The 25,693-nt window shown below is 38.4% G+C and overlaps 2 protein-coding genes across 7 annotated transcripts in view; both read left to right on the forward strand.

Annotated features, from left to right (window-relative positions):
* rhpn2 (rhophilin, Rho GTPase binding protein 2) overlaps positions 1-10,830 on the forward strand; it is a 33,103-nt gene extending 22,273 nt beyond the window's left edge. The window contains exons 9-15 of one of the 4 annotated variants that reach the window (XM_077228977.1): positions 2,484-2,640; positions 3,173-3,292; positions 3,387-3,581; positions 4,327-4,403; positions 7,863-8,009; positions 8,653-8,811; positions 9,156-10,830. In XM_077228977.1, coding sequence (XP_077085092.1) covers positions 2,484-2,640; positions 3,173-3,292; positions 3,387-3,581; positions 4,327-4,403; positions 7,863-8,009; positions 8,653-8,811; positions 9,156-9,398 — 1,098 coding nt within the window. In that variant the 3' untranslated portion in view covers positions 9,399-10,830. The remainder of the gene's footprint in view (positions 1-2,483; positions 2,641-3,172; positions 3,293-3,386; positions 3,582-4,326; positions 4,404-7,862; positions 8,010-8,652; positions 8,812-9,155) is intronic. The other 3 variants (XM_077228978.1, XM_077228979.1, XM_077228980.1) reach the window with 3 other exon arrangements.
* Positions 10,831-12,836: 2,006 nt separating this feature from the next.
* The window catches only part of cep89 (centrosomal protein 89), a 175,645-nt gene continuing 162,788 nt past the window's right edge, over positions 12,837-25,693 (forward strand). The window contains exons 1-10 of one of the 3 annotated variants that reach the window (XM_077228974.1): positions 12,837-13,103; positions 13,319-13,425; positions 13,646-13,801; positions 15,339-15,534; positions 15,835-15,910; positions 16,325-16,359; positions 16,798-16,855; positions 20,445-20,558; positions 21,444-21,632; positions 24,253-24,395. In XM_077228974.1, coding sequence (XP_077085089.1) covers positions 13,011-13,103; positions 13,319-13,425; positions 13,646-13,801; positions 15,339-15,534; positions 15,835-15,910; positions 16,325-16,359; positions 16,798-16,855; positions 20,445-20,558; positions 21,444-21,632; positions 24,253-24,395 — 1,167 coding nt within the window. In that variant the 5' untranslated portion in view covers positions 12,837-13,010. The remainder of the gene's footprint in view (positions 13,104-13,318; positions 13,426-13,645; positions 13,802-15,338; positions 15,535-15,834; positions 15,911-16,324; positions 16,360-16,797; positions 16,856-20,444; positions 20,559-21,443; positions 21,633-24,252; positions 24,396-25,693) is intronic. The other 2 variants (XM_077228976.1, XM_077228975.1) reach the window with 2 other exon arrangements.

Genomic DNA, 25,693 nt, shown 5'->3' on the forward strand with positions numbered 1-25,693 from the left:
TATTACTCCATCTACAGTTGATAACTTTGTTGCGGCCTTCTCTGTTTCTGACATCGTCTCCACTGCTGAACTGACATCGCCTCTATGTCCTGACCTTCTCCTCTCCTCCTTCCACACCATCTGCTCCCAGATTATGGACTCTGTTGCGCCCTACACGGTAAAGACGACCAAAGGTCCATCGGACCCCTGGCTCAATGATTCAACTTGGGCCCTCAGGCGCCAGTATAGACAGGCTGAGGGAAAATGGAAGAAGGATAGGCTGCAGGTGTCACTGGAGATGTTTAGAGACAGTCTTTGCACCTATCAGAGAGCAGTGAAGGAAGCTAAAGGACAGTACCTTTCTAATCTCATCAAAAGCAATAGCCACGACCCTGGAATACTGTTTAGCACTGTTAATTCTGTCATTAATCCGGTGTCTGTTGTTTTGAATGATGTATCAGAAAAAACATGCAATGCATTCAAACAACACTTTTTGGACAAGGTTTCGTCTGTTAGGCAAACTATCACACAAGCTCCTGCTGTTGTCTTTTCCTCCCGAGCGACGCAATGCATGCTGGAGAACTTTGATGCAGTTACTCTGGAGGACCTCAAAAAAGCTGTCCATGAGCTGAAGCCTACCACCTGTCCTCTAGATGCTGTTCCTGCCAGGATTTTGAAAGAGGCTATTGACATCGTAGGTCCTTTTCTCGTCATCTACATAAACAGCTGTCTAAGTTTGGGGACTGTTCCCACTGCTCTCAAACACGCTATTGTTAGACCGCTGCTCAAAAAACCCAACCTTGATCCCACCATACTGTCCAATTTTCGACCAATATCTCATCTGTCACTTCTGTCTAAGTTGATGGAGAAGCTTGTTTTCTCCCAGCTTCAGTCTCACCTACAATGCATGTCATTAGTGATAAATTTCAGTCCGGTTTCAGGTCTAGACATAGCACTGAATCAGCGTTACTGAGGGTCCATGACAACATTCTTGTAGCTCTGGATAGTAAAAGCTCTGTGGTTTTGGTACTACTGGACCTTACCGCTGCATTTGACACCGTGGATCATTCCATCCTCATCTCCCGTCTTCAACATTTTGTTGGTTTGCAGGGCGCAGTGTTAAATTGGTTCTCCTCATATCTCACTAACAGAAATTTTTCAGTAATGCTCAACGACTTTTCCTCCTCATCTGCCCCTCTGTCATCTGGTGTGCCTCAAGGATCTTTTCTCGGTCCTGTTCTGTTCTCTCTCTATATGCTGCCACTTGGACAACTCATCTCCAATCATAACGTTCACTTTCATTTCTATGCAGACGACCTCCAGATCTACCTTCTTGTGATTCTGAACAATCGTTCTGCGCTGGACCCCGTCTATGACTGCCTTAGGGACATTAAGCAGTGGCTTTCCCAGAATTTCCTTCATTTGAATGAAGGACAGACGGAGTACATCCTGTTCAGCCCTGACTCACCCAATAGTTCTTTCAGTTTTGGTCCTCTTAACACCTCAGTTTGCACCCACTGTACGTAACTTGGGTGTTATTTTTAACAAAAATTTGCAGTACGACAAACAGATTAGTGCTGTTTTTAAGGCGAGCTTTTACCAACTAAGGCATCTCCATAAGGTCAAACCATTCTTGTCCCGAGCTGACCTTGAAAAAGTCATTAATGCCTTTATCAGCTCGAGGATAGACTACTGTAATGCCCTCTACACTGGACTTAATCAATCATCTCTTAATCGGCTTCAACTGGTTCAAATCGCAGCAGCACGTCTCCTCACCAACACCTCCAAACGCTCGCACATCACCCCCGTCCTCCGCTCGCTCCACTGTCTCCCGATACGGTTTAGGGTGGAGTATAAGGTCCTGCTGTTCGTGTTCAAGGCCATCAATGGTCTGGCCCCGGTCTATCTCGCCGATTTAGTAACGGTCTAACATCCACCCAGAACTCTCCGCTCATCTGAACACACCTATTTTTTTTTTCTTCCCCTTTTCTGTTGTCCATTGATGCTTTTACTGGAAAGCGCCTTGTGCACCTTTTGGCTGTTGTAAGGCGCTATAAAAATAAATTTTGATTTGATTTTGATTTTGGAGTAATGACGCTGAAAATTCAGCTTTGCCATCACAGGAATAAATTACATTTTAATAAATATTGCAATAGAAAATAGTAATCTTATACTTATACTGTAATAATATTTTACAACATTGCTGTTTTTACTGTATTTTTTTTATCAAATAAATGCAGCATTTTCAAAAACATGAAAAAATCGTACTGACCCCAAACTTTTGAAAAGTAGTGTATGTATAAAAAAAATAATTCACAGAATTTTTCTGTGATATTCTTTCTGTTTTAATTCAACCTTGGGGCATCGTTACGAAGATACATTTTTACATGCATATAAATACATGACCTATTGATCCTATCAGTATGCAGGCCTTTTCCCAAAGCCTACAGTTACTCTGTCTGGAGTGGTTGTGACATTTACCCCTCTCTCCTTTCTTTTCTCAGGTGGGGGAGACCTACAGTCAAGTTCACCAGTCCATGATCCAGACCCCCATTAAGAACAACGTGCCCTTTTTCTGGACTACAATGTCCCATCTGAAGACCAATCACTACAACTCACTGGGCCATTACTTTGTCTCCACCGCTCTGCTTGACCACCAGTGTAAGTTAAGCAACCAATCACAGCTCTTGGCCATCTCTCATTGGCTGACAGCCCACTGGAACCTTTAAAGGTTACCTTTGTGTCTCATTCATAGTAACCGTTTCCTTTTCCTTGTGAGAGTAAAGAGGGATTCAGGTATCAGTCCTTAATGGACTTTATTCTGGGTAGCTTTTTTGAGGACGTAAAGAGGGAGGCAGATGAAAGCCAGAGAAGGTTCAGTATCTCGACTACTTTTGACAGTGTGCTGATGGACTGTGCCAGAACTAATGGGATTATGTAAAATTCTCTGTTATTCAAACAGTCACTCCTCCATCCTCTCCTGTGTTTTTAAGTCTCCATAACAGACAGTTTTGGCTATTAATGAGCTTATTTGGGCTCAACAGACCGAGTAAATGCACAATGGGATGTGTAAATGCCATAACAATTAACATAGCCCTTGTGGAATAAAATGGAATTTACAGGAATGTATCCTGTTGTATTGAACAAAACAATGCAGTTTTTAAATGTTGATGATATGTGTCTGTATGTGTAGTGACGCCTAGTGATGATGAGGACAAACAAGAGAAGGCTCTGTCACAACTATACGATGCCATGCCAGAGGGACGTTCTCCTCTTGACATCCTGAAGAATAAGGACGACAGACGGAGAATAGGTGTGAAGCTCATACATGCATACCTGTCAGGTGTAAATGATTGGGATATTCCACTTTAGCACACTGAGCTAATATTTTCTGTCTGTTTGCTCAGGTAAAGCTCATCTGCAGCGCTCCGTCATGGGACACGAAGAGGCCATCCGCACGCATTCTTGCTGTCGACACCTGCAAAAACTGGACATCCTGAGTGACATTCTGCAAGCTAGCCTCAAACGCTCTCTTACCAAGTTCGACCAAAATGATAAGGAAGATGAGTTCACGGACTACATGCTTGCACCAGATATTATCTGTAAGTCAGAGATAGACACAGTGGTCAGTTTTAGAATGTTTCAGATCAATGTGATCACTCAGACCCCATACGGTGTTAAGCCACAGTCGCACTAGACTTTGAGCACGCAAAATATTTGCAAATACTACAATGGTCATAATATGACGTTACGTTCTGGGCAGTATCTTTTTTAAAAGCATAATTCAATGTATAATGCATCCAAAATAAATGCATTGTGTTCTTTTAATTTAGCTCAGCAGTCATGCGATGATGAATTCATTTTCTATTGGGCAGAAATCTTCACAAATTTACAGGATCGCTGAACTTGCGTTTCCTGTCTCTCGCATTTGTATGCGTATGAATGGAAATCACTGGAACTAAAAGCGCAGTGTGACCGCCCTTTTAGTTGGAATCGCATGTAACCATATCACACTTGTATTATAAACACTAATGCATCTGGATGTTTCCTGGTACATTTGCGATGCATTTTACTTTCAGATTTAAACAAATGTTCCGTCTCGTCTGATCACATGATTGGATTACTGGAGATTGATGTTATTCGCTAATTATGTAAACTTTGACAGTTCTGCTGAGGTTTTTAACCTAAAAAGTAACCTATATGCAACAGTGAGTTTTGTTTTCACCGAAGCATCACATTTTGAACCGTGTTCTCAGAACACAACCTGCATGTTAAAGTAGAGAACAAAAGTGCTAAGTTCAGTTGACAGTGTAAACATGCAGTAACATTGTTTTACTCCTCTGTTAGCTAAAACGGAAAAGAAAGCTGAGATGGAGATTCCAGCTGCCATCAAGGTGAAAGTCACAGACCTATTCCACCGGCTGGTATGTGGGCTACTAATTTTACTCAAAAACTGTTCGAGATCTTTTCACAGCACAGGAATGCTTGTACAAATTTGTAGCTTTCTTGGTACACAGAATAGTTTTACATAATAATTAAGTCTTCTTTGAGCATGTGTGCTGTTGAACAGACCCATGTTAATTGACCTGTACACACTTGCCAAACAGACCATAACCTCAACAATCTGAGGTTTTAATTTATTTTGTTAACCCAAAATACTGTAACCAGTTGGGGATGACGCTGAGGCATATTTTAGAATTTTTGGGGAATCTGTTTGGTCAGTCTGTAGAGTATGATACTCCTTTTACAGTACTAATATGAATAACCCTGGTTTGAATCTGAATTTCTGAGTGTTATAACATCCTGAAACTATGACTCTATAAAACTCAAATCAACCTTGTTTTTACTACTACTCGTATTTGGTGTCAGAGGTTTGAACAAACTTCTAACCCTAAGCATTTAACTTTGGCACACAACTCATCCTGCACTATTTGTCCACAGACATTAATGATACCTGACTTGAATGAATGACTTGTTGAGGGGTGATGTGCTGTTAATTGTTTTTTTTTTTACTTGATTCCTCTTAAAACCTTTGTTTTTATTAGTAATTAAGTTTATATAATTGTCCAATGTATGTCTCTGCGTAAATAATTTTATTATAGAGTGTTGCAGTGATTGTAGGTCAATCCAGAAGTTAGCATCACTTTGATTCCCTCAACAAAAAAAAAAATCCCATTGTATTTTGGATTATTGCTGAAAATAAGCTCTGTGACTGTTGAAACCCTTCTTTCTTCTCAAGTGTAGAAAAGATAGATTTGCAGACCAGGAGATTGTTGAGGTATAGGTTCTTTATTTCGTCGCTGTAGTCATCTCAATCAAGTCTGACTTCTTGAGTCAAACATTGTAATATATATACATTATAAGAGGGAGGGATTACATTGTGATGGTGGAAACTCGTATACCAGTTTAGGAACCTGTATTAAAAGAGAGAGGGAAAAACTTATTCAAACCCTGAGACTCCAGAACAGGAGTGACAGGACTCTCTCTTGCTAAGACAAAAGCTCGCGAGAGTCTCCAAGAGTTTCATTAACATGTTTCATTTAACTTACAATAGAAAGAAAACCCGTCTGACAGCTGTATATAGAGACACAGAATAAGACAGGAGTTTCGTGCTCCACAGCTGAATGCTAAATTCAATTTACAGAACTTTCTCAGTTTATATATGAACCAATAATTAAACATTTGACAAAGTTGTATTCCTTCATGACCAACAAATGTTTCTGATTCTTACATGTTTTGTTCAAGAATTGTTGTTCTTACATGTTAATCTTCACAAATGAAACGTCTATGAATTATGAATTTTGATGCCTAAAAACAATCAGCAGAAGTAAAAAGCAAAAAGAGCTACACTGTGGTCTCATGACTTTAATGTCACCACTTTTTAAACACTTGTTAGAAACCATATTTTTCAAGACATGTGAAAGCTTAGGAACAAAATCAATAGTCGGGTATTAATGATTTATTTTATAGGCATAGAATAAAACATTAAAATATTTTGAGTTTTAATTAACCATCATTGGGTGTTTTTTCTTCATCATGATGATATCAGGATAGTTATTAAAGTAAATTTTAAGAATTAAAAACATGCTTTTTATAGAAATCCATTGTATGTATTAAATATTAAAGTATTAATGTATTTTTAAAATAATTAATAATTTAACAAAACCTAACGTTATTTCATTGGCCCGTTTGTCTTTATTTTGAGTTTGATTTCTGTAACAAACAGTCTTCGTCTGCAGTAGATTCTGTGAAACTGGAAGAATCGTTTTGACTGTGCTAGAATATTAGAACTGTAAATCTGGTGTACAGAACTGGAACATTCGAGAACCACAGTGACGTATAAATCCGTTCCCTCTGGCTGTGGGGAGCAGGCTAATTCAGGTGAAGGAGGCAGAGTTTATGATGTGGTTAGTTTTATGGAAGCGTATATATTTGAGTTTTACCACCTTCAGATGTCTGAGTGTGACCTTCAGAGAGTTCAAAGAACCACTGCTGTGATCCTGTAACAGTTGCCATGGGCACTTTAAATGACCCCTTTCTTGAAATTTCATTTCCGTAGAACATGGGGAGGTCAGTTTAACATATAAGCTTTGCAAGTCCTTAATCAAGTCAGATGACCTTTCTGAGATAGGGGTCAACCGTATACAACCAGTAGTTCTGAAACTTTTGACTCAAATACCCCCCTTTTCTCAGAGAGGCCCTCCTATCTAAGTTGATTCAGAATGTAACTCTGGTAGTTCTGTTGTAATAAAATCAAATAAGGTCAAAAATATTAATATCACATGTCTTTATTTTAGTGTTTTATCATTGCAGTTAAAGGGTTGGTTCACCCAAAAATGAAATTTCTGCCATTACTTACCCTCATGTCATCCCAAACCCGTAAGACCTTCGTTCATCTTCGGAACACAAGTTAAGATATTTTTGATGAAATCTGAGAGGTTTTTGAACCAGCCATAGGCAGCAACGTCATTGCAACTTTCAAGCCCCAGAAAGGTAGTAAAGACATCGTTACAATAGTTCAAGTTACTACAGTGGTTCAACCTTTATGTTATGAAGCTGTGAGAATAAATTTTTTGTGCAAAAATAACGACTTTCTAATAACAATTTCTGTTTTTGTGTGTCAGTCTCTGACGCTGTTTACATTGTAAACGCACTGCAGCGCTTCCGGGTTCTACGGCAGAACGCCAGCTCACCATTGGCCAGCTCCCGCGTCAGCATCACGTGCATGTGTCGTGTTGTTGGCCAATGCTGAGCCGCCTTTCTGCCATAGAACTCGGAAGTGCTGCACTGTGTTTACTACGTCAACAGCGTAGGAGACTAACATTAAAGTTGAACCAATGTAGTAACACAATGTCTTTACTAACTTTCTGGGCCTTGAAAGTGGTAATAACGTTGGTGCCTTTGTAGGATCAGAAATGGATTTGTGTTCCGAAGATGAACAAAGGTCTTACGGGCTTGGAACGACATGAGGGTGAGTAACTGATGACAGAAATGTAACTTTTGGGTGAACTAACCCTTCAAGATTTTTAATGTAACTAAATTTAAAATTGGCCTTAAAATTAAACTTTTGGTCCCCCTGGAACTAAAACTTTTTGTGCCCTCTGGTTGAGAAACACTGCCTTAAACGCTTCAACCTAAACATCACCTCAGATGGCGGTGCTTTTCATGATGATATTAAATAAACCTTTTACACCACACAGTATATGCGAATGGCTTTGCTCATATGAAGTCAGTCTGCCAGTAAGCCAAATGTTTGGATGGTGAGCAGTTTGGATTTACAGCCAAGGACAACCAGGGTGGCAGGCTAAAGTTAAAAACGCCCTGAGTGTGTTTGAATTAGGTGAGTTGCTATAGTGAATTGCTGTTGCATTTGTGTTGTACAGGGGCCTTTGTCAGTGTTCTCAGCTAAGCAGAGATGGTCAGCTCCACGCACCATCCGGCTGAGACTGCAGGACAGAGACCTCGGATTCACTCTGAAGGGAGATGTGCCCGTTCAGATACAGTCACTCGATCCCCTTTGTCCCGCAGCAGTGAGTGTTCACGCACAGACACACAGTGATGCTTGTTCAACACAAAAGATATTTTGAAGAACCTTTTTTGTCCATATAATGATCAATGGTATTCAAAACAACAGTGGACACCACTGTGTACAACTGTATGGACAAAAAGAAACTGAGACATTTGTCAACATACCCTTTTTTGTGTTCCTTGTTGTAAACTTCTCCCCCCTCCATTTTATTGCAAATAAATAATTAATAGTAATGACAATTATCAGAAGAGGTACCTACTTCCTGTTTCAATTAATCTTCCTTTTATACATGTGAATGTCCCTGAAGCTGAGGGTAGATTTAATCTTTGACCGCAGCAATTAAATGAAAACAAAACAAACGTATATCCACGCCCACTGCACCTGTTTTTGACCATATGAGTCTCAAGCTGTCTCAAGCAGCTGTGTGTCTCCCACAAATAACTCACCTTATTTTTGTTGGAGCACAAGAACGAGTCCTCTCAGAGCTCATCGCTATGGTAACAGCAGTGTGGTCGTGCCGATAAACTCATACCATAAATATCTGAAGTGTCAAAGCGCCACTCTTGCAGGACGTGATTTACTTCTCTGACCTTCTCCTGTTTTTCCTTTGTTTCTTTTTCTCTCCACTATCTCTTCATCACCAGGCTGAGGGACTGAGAGAGGGAGATTACATTGTTGCTGTGGGCGACACAGAGTGCAAATGGCTGGGAGTGAGTGACGTTATGAAGCTTTTAAAGGATGTGGATGAAGAGGGCGTCAACATCAGAGTGGTCAGCATGATGGATAGCAGCAACCAGCCAATGGTAACTGCTTTTTTCTCAAGGTTTTCTTTGCCTACCATTGGTTGAGGAATTATTTAATATCCCAAAGAGGAATTATATTTAATAATATTTATTTAGATGCACTAATAATAACAATATACTTATGAATATAAATACACTACTGTTCAAAAGGGGTCAGTACGATTGAACAAAAGAAGAAATTAATACATTTCTTCATCAAGGATGAATTAGATTGATTACATGTGGCAGTAAAGACATTTATAGTGTCACAAAATATTTAAATTTCAAAAAAATGCTATATTATTCAGAATAAGAGTTGTTGGTGGTTTAATTTTCTCTCTCTCTCTCTCTATTTGTCTCTGAAGCCCACCAAGAGCGCTACATACTGTGGGGGTTTGCCGAAGACCTACTCCATGATCTGCCTGGCTCATGATGAGGATGATAAAAACCCGAAGTCTCGCAAGGTAGCAAAAAAACCATCATTCCTCAGCTGGGGTCTCAAGAACAAGAAGAGCAGCAGCATGCTGAGTCTCCCGACTGCAGATTACAATGGACTCTGGAACAGACCTACCTATCCCAACTCATATAATGAAAGCGCTCTCTACTAAACAGACAAAACTGGATTTATACGTATGCTGATAGTGTAAAAGCACACTATATTGCAAGAAGAGGAGGAGAGATTTTTAGTGAGATTCAGATGAATAACAGATGGAAAATAAAAATGTACATTTTGCACAGACCTATAAACACAGGTGTAAGCTATACTTTTGTTCCTTCATTAGTCTATTTGTGTAGAAAATCTCGCCAATAAATTAAAGGGGAATGATTACGTGTTTTAACAAATCAGTAGATAAAAACATGACGTGTATGCTGCTCGAAGTATTTTTATTTTTTATTATTGGTTTGTTTTATTATCGTTTTATTGAATGGCTAAATGGTGTTATGAAGGACTTTTCTTCCTTTTCTATTTTGAATTCCACAAATTTGTGGCATTAACAGGCATCCTCTTCAAATTAAAATGAGGGAGAATGTAGGAAATGAGGGAGAATGAACAGAATGTAGGAAAGGATGGTGAATAGCTTTTGGCCTTGGAATGTCTATACAAACAGTAATAAGATTTGGTGTAACTCAAGTATTTACGTACTGAAGCGAAATACTATGATAGGACTCTATTGCCAAATTCAAGCAAGAAGGATGGAATATAGAGTGAATACAAATGCTGTTCTTTTTTAACCTTTGTTTCATGTGTTTTGGCTGGCACTTCTTTAGTGTTGGAATATTTCACTGTCTACAAAGTAGATTTTTATACACATTTGATAATCAAATAATTTATATGCAAAATAAAGAGAAAAATATCTATATAAACATGTATTCATTTTAAGTATTTAGGTTTTGTATCGTGAAACTGTGGCCTGATACTTTTTTGGTTACATATCTTTCTGTTACTTGGTGTACGCTCTTCTGTTTATATCGTATAGCTCAAAGACTTCAGATGGCAATGTGTTTTTTTTTGTCTTACTGATAATATTTAACTTTTCATTTATTGGTGGAAACCACTGCCTCTCAGAATCCTAGAAAATCGAAAGCCTTTAAAATGCCTTATAACAGTCTACACTGACAAAATTGTATTTAACTGGACTTCCGCTCCTGCTTGTAAAAACTTTATTATTGTTAATGATTTTATCCTTACCATTTATATTTCTGCTAGTGCCACATTTGGAATTATAATGACAAACACTGTTCTGAGAGGATGTTGATATTATAAGGTTACATATTAATGATTCCTTGAAAATTAATGTTCACAGACCTTTTCTTTAGGGTCAAGCCAGAATCTGCATCAATGCCTTAAATTCGAACTTGGCTACAAATGTTAGTAATAATAGAGTAGATTTATAGATTAGTTGCTCTTGTGTCTACAATTTATGTAGATTACCAATGGATACGTCTAGGGGAAATATCTGGATCATGATGCAAACTATATTGTTGTCTACTTTTATGCTGTATATGTAAATGTTGATCTAAATAAAATACGGGGTCAAAGTGGTGGCTGTTCTTATTGTGTAAGAGGTTACTGTAGTCATTCACTGTGTAATCATCCCAACCATGCCAATTCTGGTTAAAAGTCACAATTGCGTAAGCAAGTGGTTGTATCTTAATACAGGTCATGCATGAATAAGTTTTGACAGTTGTAAAGCAGATTGTGTCAGTTTTGCCCTAATTTATTTTTCCGATTTTTATTTATTTTTTAAGATAGAAAACCGACAATATGAACTCAGCAGATTATGACATGACTATGCTTTTAGATTCTAAATTCTAATTCTAAAATATATATTTCAAAGCCTTGTTGCTCTCTGTGACTTGTTTGTGAAACTCAATGTAAAGGCAGGGCAGAATGGAGTAATCTCACCATTAGAGAGTAAAATGCAGTACTACCATAATAATATAATGATCGATTGACCTCTATATCTCTTAGGATCCTCAGTAAAACAGAGCGAAAGAGATTCACACTCTGTTCCTCTCTTTGTACTAAAGGAAAAGCATAGTTCGTGTTGTGCGCATGTGAGTCTGGGCAGTGAAAATGGTGTGGTGGACTAATGGATTTTAAATCACTCACAGACTGGGGAATTTGATGGTGTGGCTTTGGTTAGGTTATTAGAGAGATTGCTTACCAACGCCAGCAGTGATGTCACAGTGGTTGTGTGTAAGAGAAAGATAGAGAAGATGTCTCTGCATCTCCTACAGCTGGAGAACATTTATATCGGAAATACACTGACTCAGGAATTATTCATCAATAGCTTTTATTCAAAAACTGGAGTTTTACTGGAATCTTTTACATATCCCACAAGAGTCTGCTTTTAACGGGAACACTTTCCACCAGAGTGATAACACTATGACTCACCCACTTTCTCGTCTTCAGCAGTCTTGTAAAAACACAGGAAGCAGTCAAGTTAGGAGATACACATACTTATTGAAATTAATACTAGTCTAGTACACCGAAAATATTTGCAATGACAATTTACATTGTTTTCGTTAAATGAAAACTGGATATGGAACAGTTTTATGCCATTAGCCTACAGACTGTAGTGAATTGTCAAATACTGTGTCATGAAGATTATACTAAGTAAAGAAGGTTTCCCTACTGCAGGGCTGACTCCACAGATAGTACACAATAGGATTAAAAACTGTTAAATCTCTAGATGTGACAGTGATACTGACCTCTTTCCTACTTTCAGTGCATGTTCTGAGGATTTATGCAAGATAAATAATAATAGCAATAATAATAATAATTATAGTTGTAGTAGTAGAGTATGGAGTAATAAAGTAAAAAGCATGGAAGAATTGTGGAACAAACTTGTAGTATTTCAATGTTAGCTAAACATTATACCATATTCTGCTGTTAGTTGATGAACGGTGTTCATCGTACGTAGAGCCACAATTTTAGGTTATGCATAGTTCACAAAATCCCATGCAGAACTGTAAATGTTTAGGAAAGTGTCGTGGTTTTGTAGCATTTAGCGTTTGGTGTTTTTGGTTAAAATAACATTTAACTATGGCCTTTAACTCCATTGCACCCTCATAGCGAAAAGTATGTGTGGGGTTCTATTTTAGAAATTGTCAATTTGTCATTTGGGGTCAAATTTTATCCATAGACTTGAGCTGCACAACAAGATGGTGAAAGATCACTAAGTCTTTATAGTTCTTCACATTTTCAAATAGACTTTAATTCTGTTATTTTGAGATTCTGAGGTCACAAAGTCTGGTTGAAAGCCAAAACGATATTTTATACATTGTACTTTTCAATCTTTACTTTAAGCTATTTAAAGTTATTCATAGACAACAGAAAAGTCAATAATAACTAATATAAATCAACCTTTATTATTTTTCCTCAAACACCTTTACCTCGTGCAGACTTCACAGTTGTGGTCGAGACTTCCCTCTGCTGGAGAACTACCGCACTCACACGTGGCACGACGCCGTTGCTAAGAGGATTAAAAAGTAACGCTGATTGGTTAAGCGAGCACACGCAAACCAATAGGAGGAGTTGTTATATTTCAAGGTTTTTTCTATGGAAAGCGTCTAGTTACGTGAAGTTGAGTTGAATCCATTAAGATTTCGATGAAAATAATCGTTGTTTATAAAAAAATAACCTATAAAGCATAGTTTTGCCAAACCGATAGCTCTGAAAAGATCAGTCCTGACCGCGGTTTTCATAAATCTTAATGTCATATCTCTCATCGAAGCGTGGAAGTTTGTTGAGGACTATGTCATCCAAATTCAACTTCAGCTTCAGGAGAAAAGAGAAGAGAGAATTTGTAAGTCTTCTATTGCTTAAATATACCTGTAATATAAGCTAACGTTACACTTTGTGGCTAAGTCCGTGGTACTAAGCAACCTATAAAAAGATACATTAATTCTGAACTCATTATTTACTTATTACCAATGGTACCGGATTGCTTAAACACGTGCATCCTGTGTGATGTAACGTTAGCTAGTAAAATGTGTGATCTTGTTTGCGGTTGTGGTTTAGCGGAATATAGCTCATGGCTTGATCCCTGCTGCCACCATTGCTCCCAGACCTGCTGTTCCCCGCACTCCTCCCCCTCGAAGCCCCAACCCCTCTCCAGAGAGACCCAGGTATACCCACATACCATGTCCCAATCCATTCAGATCACTTTAGTTCCCCTGCTTCATTTTACACAGCACTCAATGCATATATGTTCTTGAGGGTCCCTTAATTCACTAATCATTAGCCATAATGTTTTTCATCGAACATTCAGGGTTCAGGTTTATTTTTCCAATATATTTACATGCGATTTATCTGTACGCTTTGTAATCTTTCTGATCTCTGTCACAGGTCTGCCTTGGCAGCTGCCATATTGTCTTCCTCCTTGACAGGCCGCACTGTTGCCATTCCTCCTCCTCGCCAAAGATCTTACTCTGAGAGTGATTGTTCACGTGCAGACAGCCAAACTGGTTTTGAGCCCTATGCTGCATCAGCACTTTATACCAGGTAATATAGTACATCGTTTCATTTACCTAAATCAGGGATTCCTAAATTTTTCTTTTTGTCAGCAGGAGATTTTAAGTTGATATTTTAATAATTTAACAACAAATGATCACATGACATGCAGGTAAAACAAAATATTTCATATTTTTTAGTAAGTGTTATATTTTAATTAGCTTTAATTCAAAGTTCAAGAAACCCCTGCAGTTTCTTCATGAACTCCAGTTTGGGAAACCTTGACATAAATAAACCTGCCCTCTTTACTTAGAGTAATAGTTTACTTAAAAAATTAATATTTCGTTCATTTTTACGGACTCTCAAGTCATTCTAAATATGGTTAACTTTATTCCATGGAATCTTTTTAAAAAATATCATCCTGGATCAGTTGCATCACCAAAAAGCTATAAGAAGACAGTTATTTAAGATCTAGTATGACCCACTAGCAGTTAGTCAAGGGGCATTCAGTCGTTTTTGGTATCAAATTAGGCCAATCTATGTTTTATGTAACTGATTTAAAAAAGTTATGAACAGTCTTAAAGAAAAAAAAAGTCTAACTGGTAAGACTAAGACTAGTCTTATGCGATAGTATTTTCTTCGCTATTGTGTCATTACATATATCCATATATATGAAACGACTTCTCAAACAAGAAGAAACGTAGGACAAAACTTGAATTTATAATGAAAAATATATTTTTATTAAATAACATTTAAAAAGCCTGTATAAACTTTACACCAAAGAACAATATTAACTATTGAGCGGTGGTGATGCGTTCATGAAAAATGTCACAAAGAACCGGCAAAAGTAATGATTATGAATAATCATTTGTCCCGTTTGTCCCGTTTTAGCCACCGTAGCTTCTTCGAAAGGGAGGGGTGAGCAGTGGGCTGAGCCCTTAGTGCAAACTCGCAACCGAACCGCTAGATGTCGCCAAAAGTTACACACTGCACCTTTAAGTTGTTATTCTTTGTTATTCTCTCTTCGGCATTCATGACTTTTTGAGAGGAATAGACAGATGTTTGCAATGAATTGGTCAGTTAAATTTCGTTCTGCCTGTCACACAAAGCTATGACTTCAGAAGACTTGGAATATAGTGCACAAGTCATGTGACCACTTTTATGACACTATCATCATTTTTGAGATATGAAAGCGACTAGTATAGATTTCTGTAATTTGTCCTTTTTTGTTTCAATGGAAGAAAGAATTTCACAGTGTGGAACGACATGGGTATGAGTTTCAGCTTTGGGAAACTAATCCTTTAAATAAGTCTGAAAGCACAATCATCACAATAATACAACAGAATGTCGTCTTATCAGGATAACACAGCAGGCCACATTGATATAGACATTATTGGTTCAGCAGGGGGGACAGTAGTTTACTTACAAATTTAGTCTTTGGTCTGATTGTACTCTTTTGAGAGGATGTGTTGCAGATAGTGGTTTAAGCAGCAATATCTTGTCAACACATTTTATGCAATTTAAATATGTGGATTTTGATTACTTGAGCAAGACACATGAAATTAATGAATTTACTCTCTCACTTTAGGGACAGATGGCCAGATTCAATGACAGAAAGACCCCCTGTTCCCTCCCTAAGACATACTGATGATGATGAAGGTGGTGACAGTGATGAGGTGGAGGGACTAGAGAGAGATGAAGATCATGTGTATCAGTCCCTTGAGAGGCAGAGTAGAGCTGATGACATAAATGTTGTTTACGCCATGCCAATAAAACACAGGAAGGTACAGTCATGTGTCTGTGTCTGTTTGTTTGTTTGGGTCCGTATGTGGATTGCTTTCTCTTGTCATGCATTTGATTCATTTACTAAAATTCACCATGAGGTGGTGCTACCGATTTATTCAAATCCTGCTCTAAATCAAAACCCAGTCTAAGATCATAAAGGGATATGAATTAAAATCTGATTCAATACATATTTTTTATAGCTTGTGATGTTTAACCACTATTTACAGCAGCATTTATTTTGATTATAATATGCATATAATATTTATAAAGTTGACTGATTGAATTAATCTTTTTTTCAGGACAAGACCAATTCAGACGTTGATGAAGAAACAGAAGACTCTGCATTCGATATTGTGTCTCCACTACAGACTGAAGGTTTGCTAAAAAAGTGCATATATATATACATACATACATATATATATATATATATATATATATATATATATATATATATATATATATGTATATGTATATCAGTCTCTTTTAGCAAGGCTTCATTTATTTGATGAAAAATACAAATGGGCAATATTGTGAAATATGTTATATAGTATTTATATACTATATATAACATATATAACTTTATTTTAAATGTTTTCTATACATATGTGTGATATTTATGCTATACAGTGTGTGTGTATATATATATATATATATATATATATATATATATATAGTATATAAAATATTAATGTCTCGTATCTTTCTCTCATTACACTCCATTGACTTTGAGAGCCCTGGTAATGTTGCATGCAGCTTGATGACTATAATTAATACAATTTTGTATTTTAGAGGAAATTGTGGTTCAGGAAGGAGGAGCTCAAACGGTAAGAGAACCTCTCATCAGATCAGCCATAATGAGAAGCTGAAGTCATTATTTGATTCAGTTAATTCAGGGTTTAAAGCTAATTTTCTAAAGCTGCTGTAGGAATGTCAATTATGTTGAATCCTGGTGTGGTCTTACTCAGGACTAAAGGTCATTCTGCCCCAGGGCTTAACAAATTCTCTAAAGACAGAGGAGAAAAATGACACTGGCATAAATGGAGAGGTTAAAGGCACCTTTAGAAAGACCTAGACAGAGGTTGTTATCAGTGAAGGAGTGTGAATGAAAATCAGACATTCCCATTAGTAGAGTTAAATTGCCTCTATTGAGCAAGCATACTGCACTTTTCACTATTGGATATACTTAGTAGTTCAGTCTGTGGTCTTTGATATTCTGCAGTAAGAACCCTTTAATCAGTATAAACTTCCCTCTGTCTCCATAGCAGCCATCATTGCTACGACAACCAAGATCAGTCTCTCGTGGGAGCATGGCGTCCCCAGGTACTTTCCCTCTCTGCCATAACATTATCCATCACAACAGCTGAACTCCACAGCAAATCATGTGCAATGAAACCTGGGCTCACTTACAAAATTTGTCAGACCATGAGAAATGTGTCCCCTTTTCAGGAATCATCAAGGCTTTGAAAGAAAAGCATTATTCCAGTTCCATTTTGAGAGTGAGTAAATTAAGGACATTGTAAACATCTAATTCACCCTTTGCCGGGAGTTTGACAGGCGTTCTGAGTGATCATAATGCCGAAACCTCCATTTTGTCTGACAAACTATCCAGACAGGAGAGTTAGTAGATTAATGTCGATGGACTTGAACTTGAAAAATTGTGTGCATATCTTCCCACGGTTGAAACAACATACCTTCTGATGTTCATTCATGGTTATTTCGTGCTATAACTTGTAAGAAGGGATGATTGGTTCACACGCTGCTTGAACTGAGGCGCTACAGCAATCTATCACTACACATTAAAGAGCCACTTAGACTTTTTCATACCAAGAGTAACCTTTGTTTTGTCTGTCAGCACGTTGTTAGTGTCCTCTGTACTCCGCGATGTATTTTTCACTGCGTGAGAACATGATGTGTGGCGTGAGAGCGCCATGGCTTGTCGGAAGTAGCAACAGTAACTACATGTCTTTGCAAAGGATCAATTGATGTCAAATTTATACAAGCACAGCTTTCAACAGACTAGAGACAAATGAGGTGGTTACTGTGTTGCGTTTGTAAGAGGTAATATCTTAATCAAAAATGGTAGTAAGGCCTCTGACAACTTAAATGTCTTCTCAGTCAGCTCCTCTCATGGGCTTATTGTTGTCAGTAAAGAGATATGAGAGAGATGAGGCTATAACTATAATGACTATGAGGACAGAGACTGGAATTACCTCGACATTTGTCTTGATATATTCCCTGCTTCTGCTCTTCCTCCACTGCAGTAATTATGTTTCTTTCTATTGTCCTCAGTGGTGACAGTAAAGAGTTTTTTAAACCCACTCCTAAAGAAGATGTTATTGCCAAAGGAAATTGCTATTAGTTGTTTAGGAGTAGATTTAAATAGGTATGCTGTATTATGTGTGTGGCTTTTATAGGAAATTACTAGCAAATTCCATATTTTCTTTCTATAGATGTAATGAAATTGGTATAGTTTAGTTTCACTCGAGAGGTATGGCAGATGCAAGCAAACCAGCATTAGTCTAGCCTTGAGGATTGCAGGAAGGATGGATTTACCCTCTCAAATAGAGCATGAAACAGCAGGTCTGGGTCTGCTGCAAAGTGATCAATGGACAACTGCCAAGCTTTTTATGCACCAGCAGGCAATGGCTGTGTCACCTTTAACTGCAACAGAGACTTCCAGTGAAGGAAGAACTTTGCTGGAAGATGAGATGAGGATGACCTTCCGGTCTAATCTAGGGCTGAGATGTCAGAAACGCAGACAAAATCTTGTCAGTGTTTGTAACTTTAGAGACCAAGGGCACAGATCAAGGAGAAGCAAACTAGATTAGAAGGAGAGCAAGGATGATACAGCTCCACTATGAGTCACAATAAAGGGCCAATATCCGATTTTAAGCCTTGTAAGTGTCAAGCAAAATATCTTTGGTAAGAATGCTTGACATGATGTAATATAGCATGCACTGCAGTCTGTCTTATAATTTCCACCTTCAGTGAGATCTAAATGGTGGATTTTAATATTTTACAAGATAAGAGTCCATGGTAAGGGAAGAAATAATAATTAAAAAAACAAATTGTCATTTACTTGTATCCCCTCATGCTGTTCCAAACCCTTGTGACTTGTCCTTCATGGAAATGAAAAGAAATGTGGAATGTCTTTTTTTCATGCAATTTCAATTGGATCAGAGTGAACTGGAACTGTCTGATTTGGAAAGTAATCAGTTCAAATCAGTTTTGTGAACCAGATCAAGCGAATCATTTGAAACGTTCTGACTCGACAGAACTATTAATTTAGATTAATTTACTGACTGATTATCACAAATTCTTTAATGAATGTGCCTTTGAGAGCTAGAGTAAATGTCGCAATTTTAGCGAATAACGACTTAAATTTTGTTTTGTTCGTCACACAGAGTTATCATAGGACTTTATAAGACTTGGAAAATAGTACTCAAAACCAGATATGAATAATTTTTCTGTGAATCACCTTAACAGGCTTTTGTATCTTTTTGAAATTTAATTGATGTTACAGCTCTTAGGGGTGTCAAAAGAAGTAAGTACTTTGCAGTCTGAGGAAGTGGTTGAAGCAGGTGAGGAGCCATAGAGAATTTCACTGAAGCTGTCTGTGGATGGGTGAGAGGAAGCTGTAAGGCTGTTAGTGTGAGATTCAGAAGTAATTAGACAAATGAATGGTATGAGAATAAACATAAGGGAGAAGCAACTGATGCAATATGAGGTTGGTTGCCAGCCGTGTGTTTTTTGGCAGACAAATGGATGTGCAAGATTAATGGTACAAGGAGATGTTGAAGTAAGCTGGAGTACTGTAAAGGTTTATAGACATTGCCAAATAATAGAAGAACACTGTGTTTAGAAAATTGGCTAAAGATTTGGCTAAGATTGCTTTGAGCTTATCGTCGTTCTAAACCCCGCTTCTAACCCCATGTAAAGGAGGAACATTTCACACTTAAAATTTAGGAGCAGGGTTTGAACCACTATTGCTTTGTTAACTCTGCATTGCAACATGCCTCGTATTCACGTGCTGTGTATAGTCAGAGAAACACAGCATGTTTTATAAACAGTAGGCTATGTTTCAGCGTTTGAGGGGGAAAAATTCAAATGCTGACAGAAAACGTGACAATTGGAGAAAGAAAAGTTTAATTCTCACCGTTATAGTCCAAAAAGTCCAAGTATAAAGTCAGTATAAACTTGAGGTATAGAACGGCAATGTGTAATATGAGGATTGCGCAATGCTAGAGCCTTTATATAAGCAGAACAGATAATGTGCTTCATTCATCCAATCAATGACATTGACGATGCAAATATGCAAATAAGAATGTTAACCCAGGGTTTTAGGAGTGTACAGTGTGAAAAGGAAGCTTATGAATACAAAGGATTAATTGTTAACCATGGGTTAATTATGAGCAATGTTAACAGTGACAGTTTATAAGTTTATAATATAAAAAATATATATATATATTTTTAAATAATGCTGTTCTTTTGAACTTTTTATTCATCAGAGAGGAAATCAAATGTATCAATGTTTTTCACGAAAACATTAAGTAGCACAATTGTTTGGAATATTTATAATAAAATTTTAAATTGTACGGTCTTCACTGTGTTTTTTGATTTTAAAAAAATGCATCTTAGTGACCATAAGAGAATTCTTTCAAAAACATACTGATCCCAAACTTTTGAATGATGGTGTATATAGAATTTGTTTTTCATTTAGATTATGGTCTACCTACATTCACTGTTAGAGCAACTCCAACTCATTTACTCACTCACTTGTGATTACTTAATCACTCTCTAATTCTCTTGTACAATTACCAATTTATTCGCCCAATCAATTTATCACTCACTTACTGCTTCACTCACCTCCTTGTTTTTTTTGTTTTTTTTTTCATGGTGTTCTTGTCAGAGCTTAATGATGAATGGAGCACTCAGTCTCACAGATCTCTGAATACTTCAAAAAGGACAACCTCACGGATGAAGGCGAGTCCAGTGAGAGGAAAAGAGAGAGACATCAGTCCAGGTGAGGGGCTTGACTCTACTCTTTGACATCTGACATTCCCAGCTCTTTTGTCCTTCTATTTAATAATTTTGTTTTAATTCTGATCTTTAATCATGGTAAAATTACTGCAATGCATGGCCCGAATTGGTTTATTGCTTCAATTCAATGTTTAATTAATGATTAAATGGTTTACTGGCCATTTCTACTGGCTACGAGTCTTAAAACCAGACTCATTCCATTGGATTTGAGTTGTCAGAAAAATTCTAGGTTAAGATTAGAGCACAAAAGACTAATGAAAGAAATAATGAACTAGATCTCATTAGTTGTATAAGTTATTTAATAATATTAAGATTGTCTTTCTCTAATTTGTTTATGCTGCTTATTTTCATGAAGATATATGATCAAACAAAGTGTGTATTTTAATCAGAGCTAATGTGATTAGGTTGACATTAAGCTCAGCTAGACTAATGGAATGAATGTACTGTGTATTCTTAACAGACTATAGAGTGCCAGACTCATAAATGTGTATTAAGATTAAACAGATGCTAATAAACATGTACTGTTTGCACATCAAGTGGAATTAATAGGCTATAGTCCATCTTAGAAAGAAAATCTGAAAATCTTCACATTGCTTCTGTCACGTTTCATTTCTTTATGTCCGTCCTCCTGTCAATCTTCCCTCTGTCCTGTCTTTGCATTTTGTGCTGTTGTTATTGGTGTGTTACATTGTGGTGTGTTGCATTGTATTGCTGTGTCTTGTTTTCTGTTTTGTCTTTTATACTTTGAGTTTTGTCTGTCATATTCTTATATAATATATTTGTATTTCTGTTCTGTGGTTTCTATTCTGTGTGTGGATTTGCCGTGTTTTGCCATTCCCTGTGTGGCGTGTGTGGCTGTGTGGTGCAGAGGCCAGTGAAGTGTTGCGTAGTACGCTAGAGGTGCAGCAAGCGCTTGTAAAGGAGCTGAGGGAGCAGACTCAAATTCTGGCTCAGGAGAAGGAGACACGGGAGAAGAGATGTTTACAACAGAGTCGGCACATAGAGCATCTTCAGCAGGAGCACTGCCACTCTCAAACAGAGAGAGGAAACTCCACAGGTGCTGCTACACTTCCCACTGTGGCCTGTCCATCATTAAAGGGATAGTTCTCCAAAAAAATATAATTCTGTCATCATTTCCTTACCCTCTTGTTGCTCCAAATCTATGTGACCTTCTCTCTTCTGTGGAACAAGGTGACATTTTTTAAGAATATTCTAGCAACATTTCAGTATAATGTATTAAAGTGAATGAAGACTGGGACCAGAGACCTGCGGGACCCGATGCAGACAGAAAATAACAAATAATGTATTGGGAGCATTTATGGAGGGATGTGTAGGGTGAAAAAAAATATATTTGTACTTTAACCTGCTGCCTTTTGTGGACAGGAGCGGGACAAAAAATTAATGTTGTGGGTTTTTGTATGATCTCGGAAGACTTTGGATATAAAAATCTTATGGACCATTTTAATGATTCTTTTATGAAATTCAAACAGTGATTTTGTGTTTTTTTCGGAGTTTGAAAGTTCCAGCTCCCATTCATTGTACCGTAAGAGTGACTTGCACTGTCTTCAAACATTATCCAGGTCTTCAAACATTCTCAAACATGCAAATTTTGGAGTAGCATGGGGAGAATTAAACATTGACAGAATTAAGATTTTTGGGTGAACTATCCCTTTCAGTAACCTACTGTGAATCTACAATGCAAATGCAGATTGGCTCCAATTTTCAACATATGCCTACTTCAAGGTATTTCAATCAGCGTTTTAAATTGTACATTTTGTGAGCTGTAAACTGAGCATCTCGGTTACGTATGTAACCCTTGTTCCCTGAAGGAGGTAATGGAGATGTAGTCGAACGTGTCGACTGATTGGGATCACGCTTAGGGAGCCTGTCATCTTCGAGTATTGTTAAAACGAGCCAATGCACATTGGCGTGCGAGAATTGCATCACACGCTCCGCCCCTAAGTGCGGGTATAAATACGGTAGTGGATGCACGCACCAGTTGTTCTTCGCTGAGGAGCCGAATGGATCCCGGATTCAGCGGTGGTCCAGCAATAGTGGCGACGGGATTTTGTCTCTGTTCCCTCCTTTAGGGAACGAGGGTTACATACGTAACCGAGACGTTCCCTTTCAGTCGCTCACGTTCGACGTAGTCGATGTGTCAACTGATTGGGATCCCAATTAAAACGCCACTATTAGTGCCACCTTCCAGTGCCCGGACAAAAGCCTTCTGATCCCCCCGCATTGAGGCAGAGACGGGATAGGGCTTAGGCCAGGGAATTCACTGCTGCTCCACAAGACCACTGGAAAAGTGTTTCCTTTCTTTGGAGGTTTGAGGTTGTGGAGGAACTCAGCAGGGTTCGGCTAAAGAGGAACTCTACTGGAGCAAGAATGGCACACGTATCCAGTCCAGAGGGAGGCAGCGCAGCCGAGTTGTCATCTCCAGAGCCCAGCTAACCCTCCGATGCAGCGATGGACATCCTGTCCTCTGGAGGAGCCCCGAACGAAACGGCTGGTCGGTCCACTCTAGAGGGACCAGCGTGCTAATCGGGGAGCTCCACCGGCTGCGGTGTGAAAGAGGAGTGAGGGGTCCACAGGGCTTTGCTGGGTGGATTACCCCTCACTGTAATCCTCAGATCACCCAACCCACATGGCACTTTAGCCTTCTTCTGGGAAGTTGGCCCAGAAGAAACACTGGAGCGGGGCATGGGAGTGGGAACTCCAACACCGGGATTGTCATATTCCCGCAGTGGGAACATGATTTATCCACAAGAGCTGCTTCAGAGTGCTGTGAGCCCAAACACGTGATACAGCAATTGTGACCGTCAGAGAGGGACAGAGCCCTACCGCACCCAAAAACACACGGATGGAATGGCCTCTTGAAAAAAGATGCAAACGCACCCGTGTTGCTTTTTCAGGAAATGGGACCCGTCACCAGTGCCGGAGCACACAGGGGAATGACCGCAGCAACACTGAACAGTGAACTGAAAGAGTAAAGCACTCACTTCTTCGCCCTCTAACCAACCGTCACCCGACACAAACACAGAGATTTGATGCTGTTCAAAAAGCAGTTGAGAGCTCAGAATCACCGCTGCACTCGCGCTGTAGTCTTCTAGAAGATCGGCTCCGAAGCGAAAGACAACTGGTGCGTGCATCCACTTCCGTATTTATACCCGCGCTGCGGGGCAGAGTGTGTGATGCAATTCTCGAATGCCAATGTGCATTGGCTCGTTTCAACAATACTTGAAGATGACAGGCTCCCTAAGCGCGATCCCAATCAACAAGCTTCACAAGCTTGTGAACATATTATTCGGGAAAAAAGAAAAGTATTATTGTGGTTTTAGGATACCTAAAATTGTAGCTAATGAAATTAGCCTTATGGCAAGAAAATATAAATATTAAAATATAATTTCCAACATGAATAAATGGTTATTTGAGATATGGTGGAAATGACACTTGTTCATAACTGTTCAGGTAAAAAAAGATTGTCAGAATTCTCCCATGGTGCATGTACCTACATTTCCAGGGGACCCAAAGTGTCCATAGTTGAAGAAACACCCATAATGTGTACATGTCTGGGTGGGAGTTCTTGCCTGATCTTTGTTCTTTGCTGTTTTAGTGTGTGGTTTTGCATTAATCAGCTCTGATCTAACTATGTGCAATTGTGTGTGTGCGTGTAGGTGAAAGCTCTGAGTTGCTGAGTCTGAGGCAGCAGGCTCAGGAGCTGGTGGATGAGAATGATGGGCTGAAGATGACTGTTCACCGTCTTAACGTAGAGCTCAGCAGATACCAGGCTAGATTCCGACCACTTAACAAGGACGAGGTAAAATAGCTCACTGTACACCACTTTCAGAGACAGGTCTATGCTCAAACTTAAAACTATATGGTAGTGATTTTAATAGCTTAGGAAATTGCCACACATTATAATTCTGGAATCATACATTTGAGTTCATGTACAGGACATTATATCTGCAGTCTTGCTTGCCTGATCCTCTGTTTTGATGCAAGAGATTGGTGCTGTGTGATAACTGAAGTTAATTGCTACAAATCTGCATTGACTGATTTTGGAGCGGTGCTGGAAAATGTAGTTAATTTTTCCTTGTAAAAGAATGATGAAAAAAGAGCTCTCAGAATTTCAGTAGTTTATCTGACACTGTCTTCTTTTAGTCTTGCAGGGTGTGATTAGCTAACGTCACAGTAATGATATGCAGCTTTTCCTTTCATCTCCTTCTTCCTGTTTAATGCTGAGATGATAGTTTGTGGGGTATTATAATTTCAAAGAAGCACTACCAGCGAGAGGTTGAGATCAGATATGTGTGTGTGCGCATTTAAACAGAGATTGTTTTTGCTTTACCCTGGTGTGCAGCTTGTTTTAGCCTTCTGAATGCATTCTAGCACCTCTGAGATAGTGGGCAGCTAAGTGTCCAAAATATCCACAGCTACAAATTTCGTAGAAATTATGTTTATTTAACGTTTTACGTTTAAATGTACAGGAATTTTCAAGTAGGAGCTATTATTTTGAAAAGAGCCCTGTAACTTAACAGCTGAGTTATAAGTTTTAATGAACCTTTATGTATTGAATAATAATTGGACTGCACTCAGAGCAATTGCATAACTGAGATTATTTAACAAGCCTCAGAAGAGTTTGACAGCAAGAGAGCAGCGTGACCTTTTTTCCATCCATATTTGAAGGATCAAAGATCTCAAATTTGTCCCGCTGGTGTCATTATATTAAGGAAGGGAAGGGATGGATTGAGCTTATTTTATATTGATGAGGGCTGTCTGAACCTTGTGTCTGTATGGCTCACTGGTTCACTGAGAAAATGACTCTCCTGGCTGCCCAGATACTTCAGTATAATATATGAATCTGCTTTTCATTCATCTGTACAGTACTCGGATGCCTGACATGCTTCTCATTTAAAGATGATCTTAGGGCAAATAGTCCCTTACTGCAATGAATTAGAGATCTGCTGATTAAAGAACTAAGATCTTTCTTAAATATTTCAAACACCCTTTTCACATCTTGAAAGGTTTCAGTTAATAGTTTGAATATAAAAAAAATGATCACACCGATTATGTTCATTTAGCGAGATTGAACATTTGACTGTCCTCGACTCTTGA

Source organism: Siphateles boraxobius, unplaced genomic scaffold (genome assembly GCF_051911475.1).
Source record: "Siphateles boraxobius isolate OS27281-9 unplaced genomic scaffold, OSU_SipBor_1 130, whole genome shotgun sequence".
In the NCBI taxonomy this organism is placed as follows: Eukaryota; Metazoa; Chordata; class Actinopteri; order Cypriniformes; family Leuciscidae; genus Siphateles; species Siphateles boraxobius.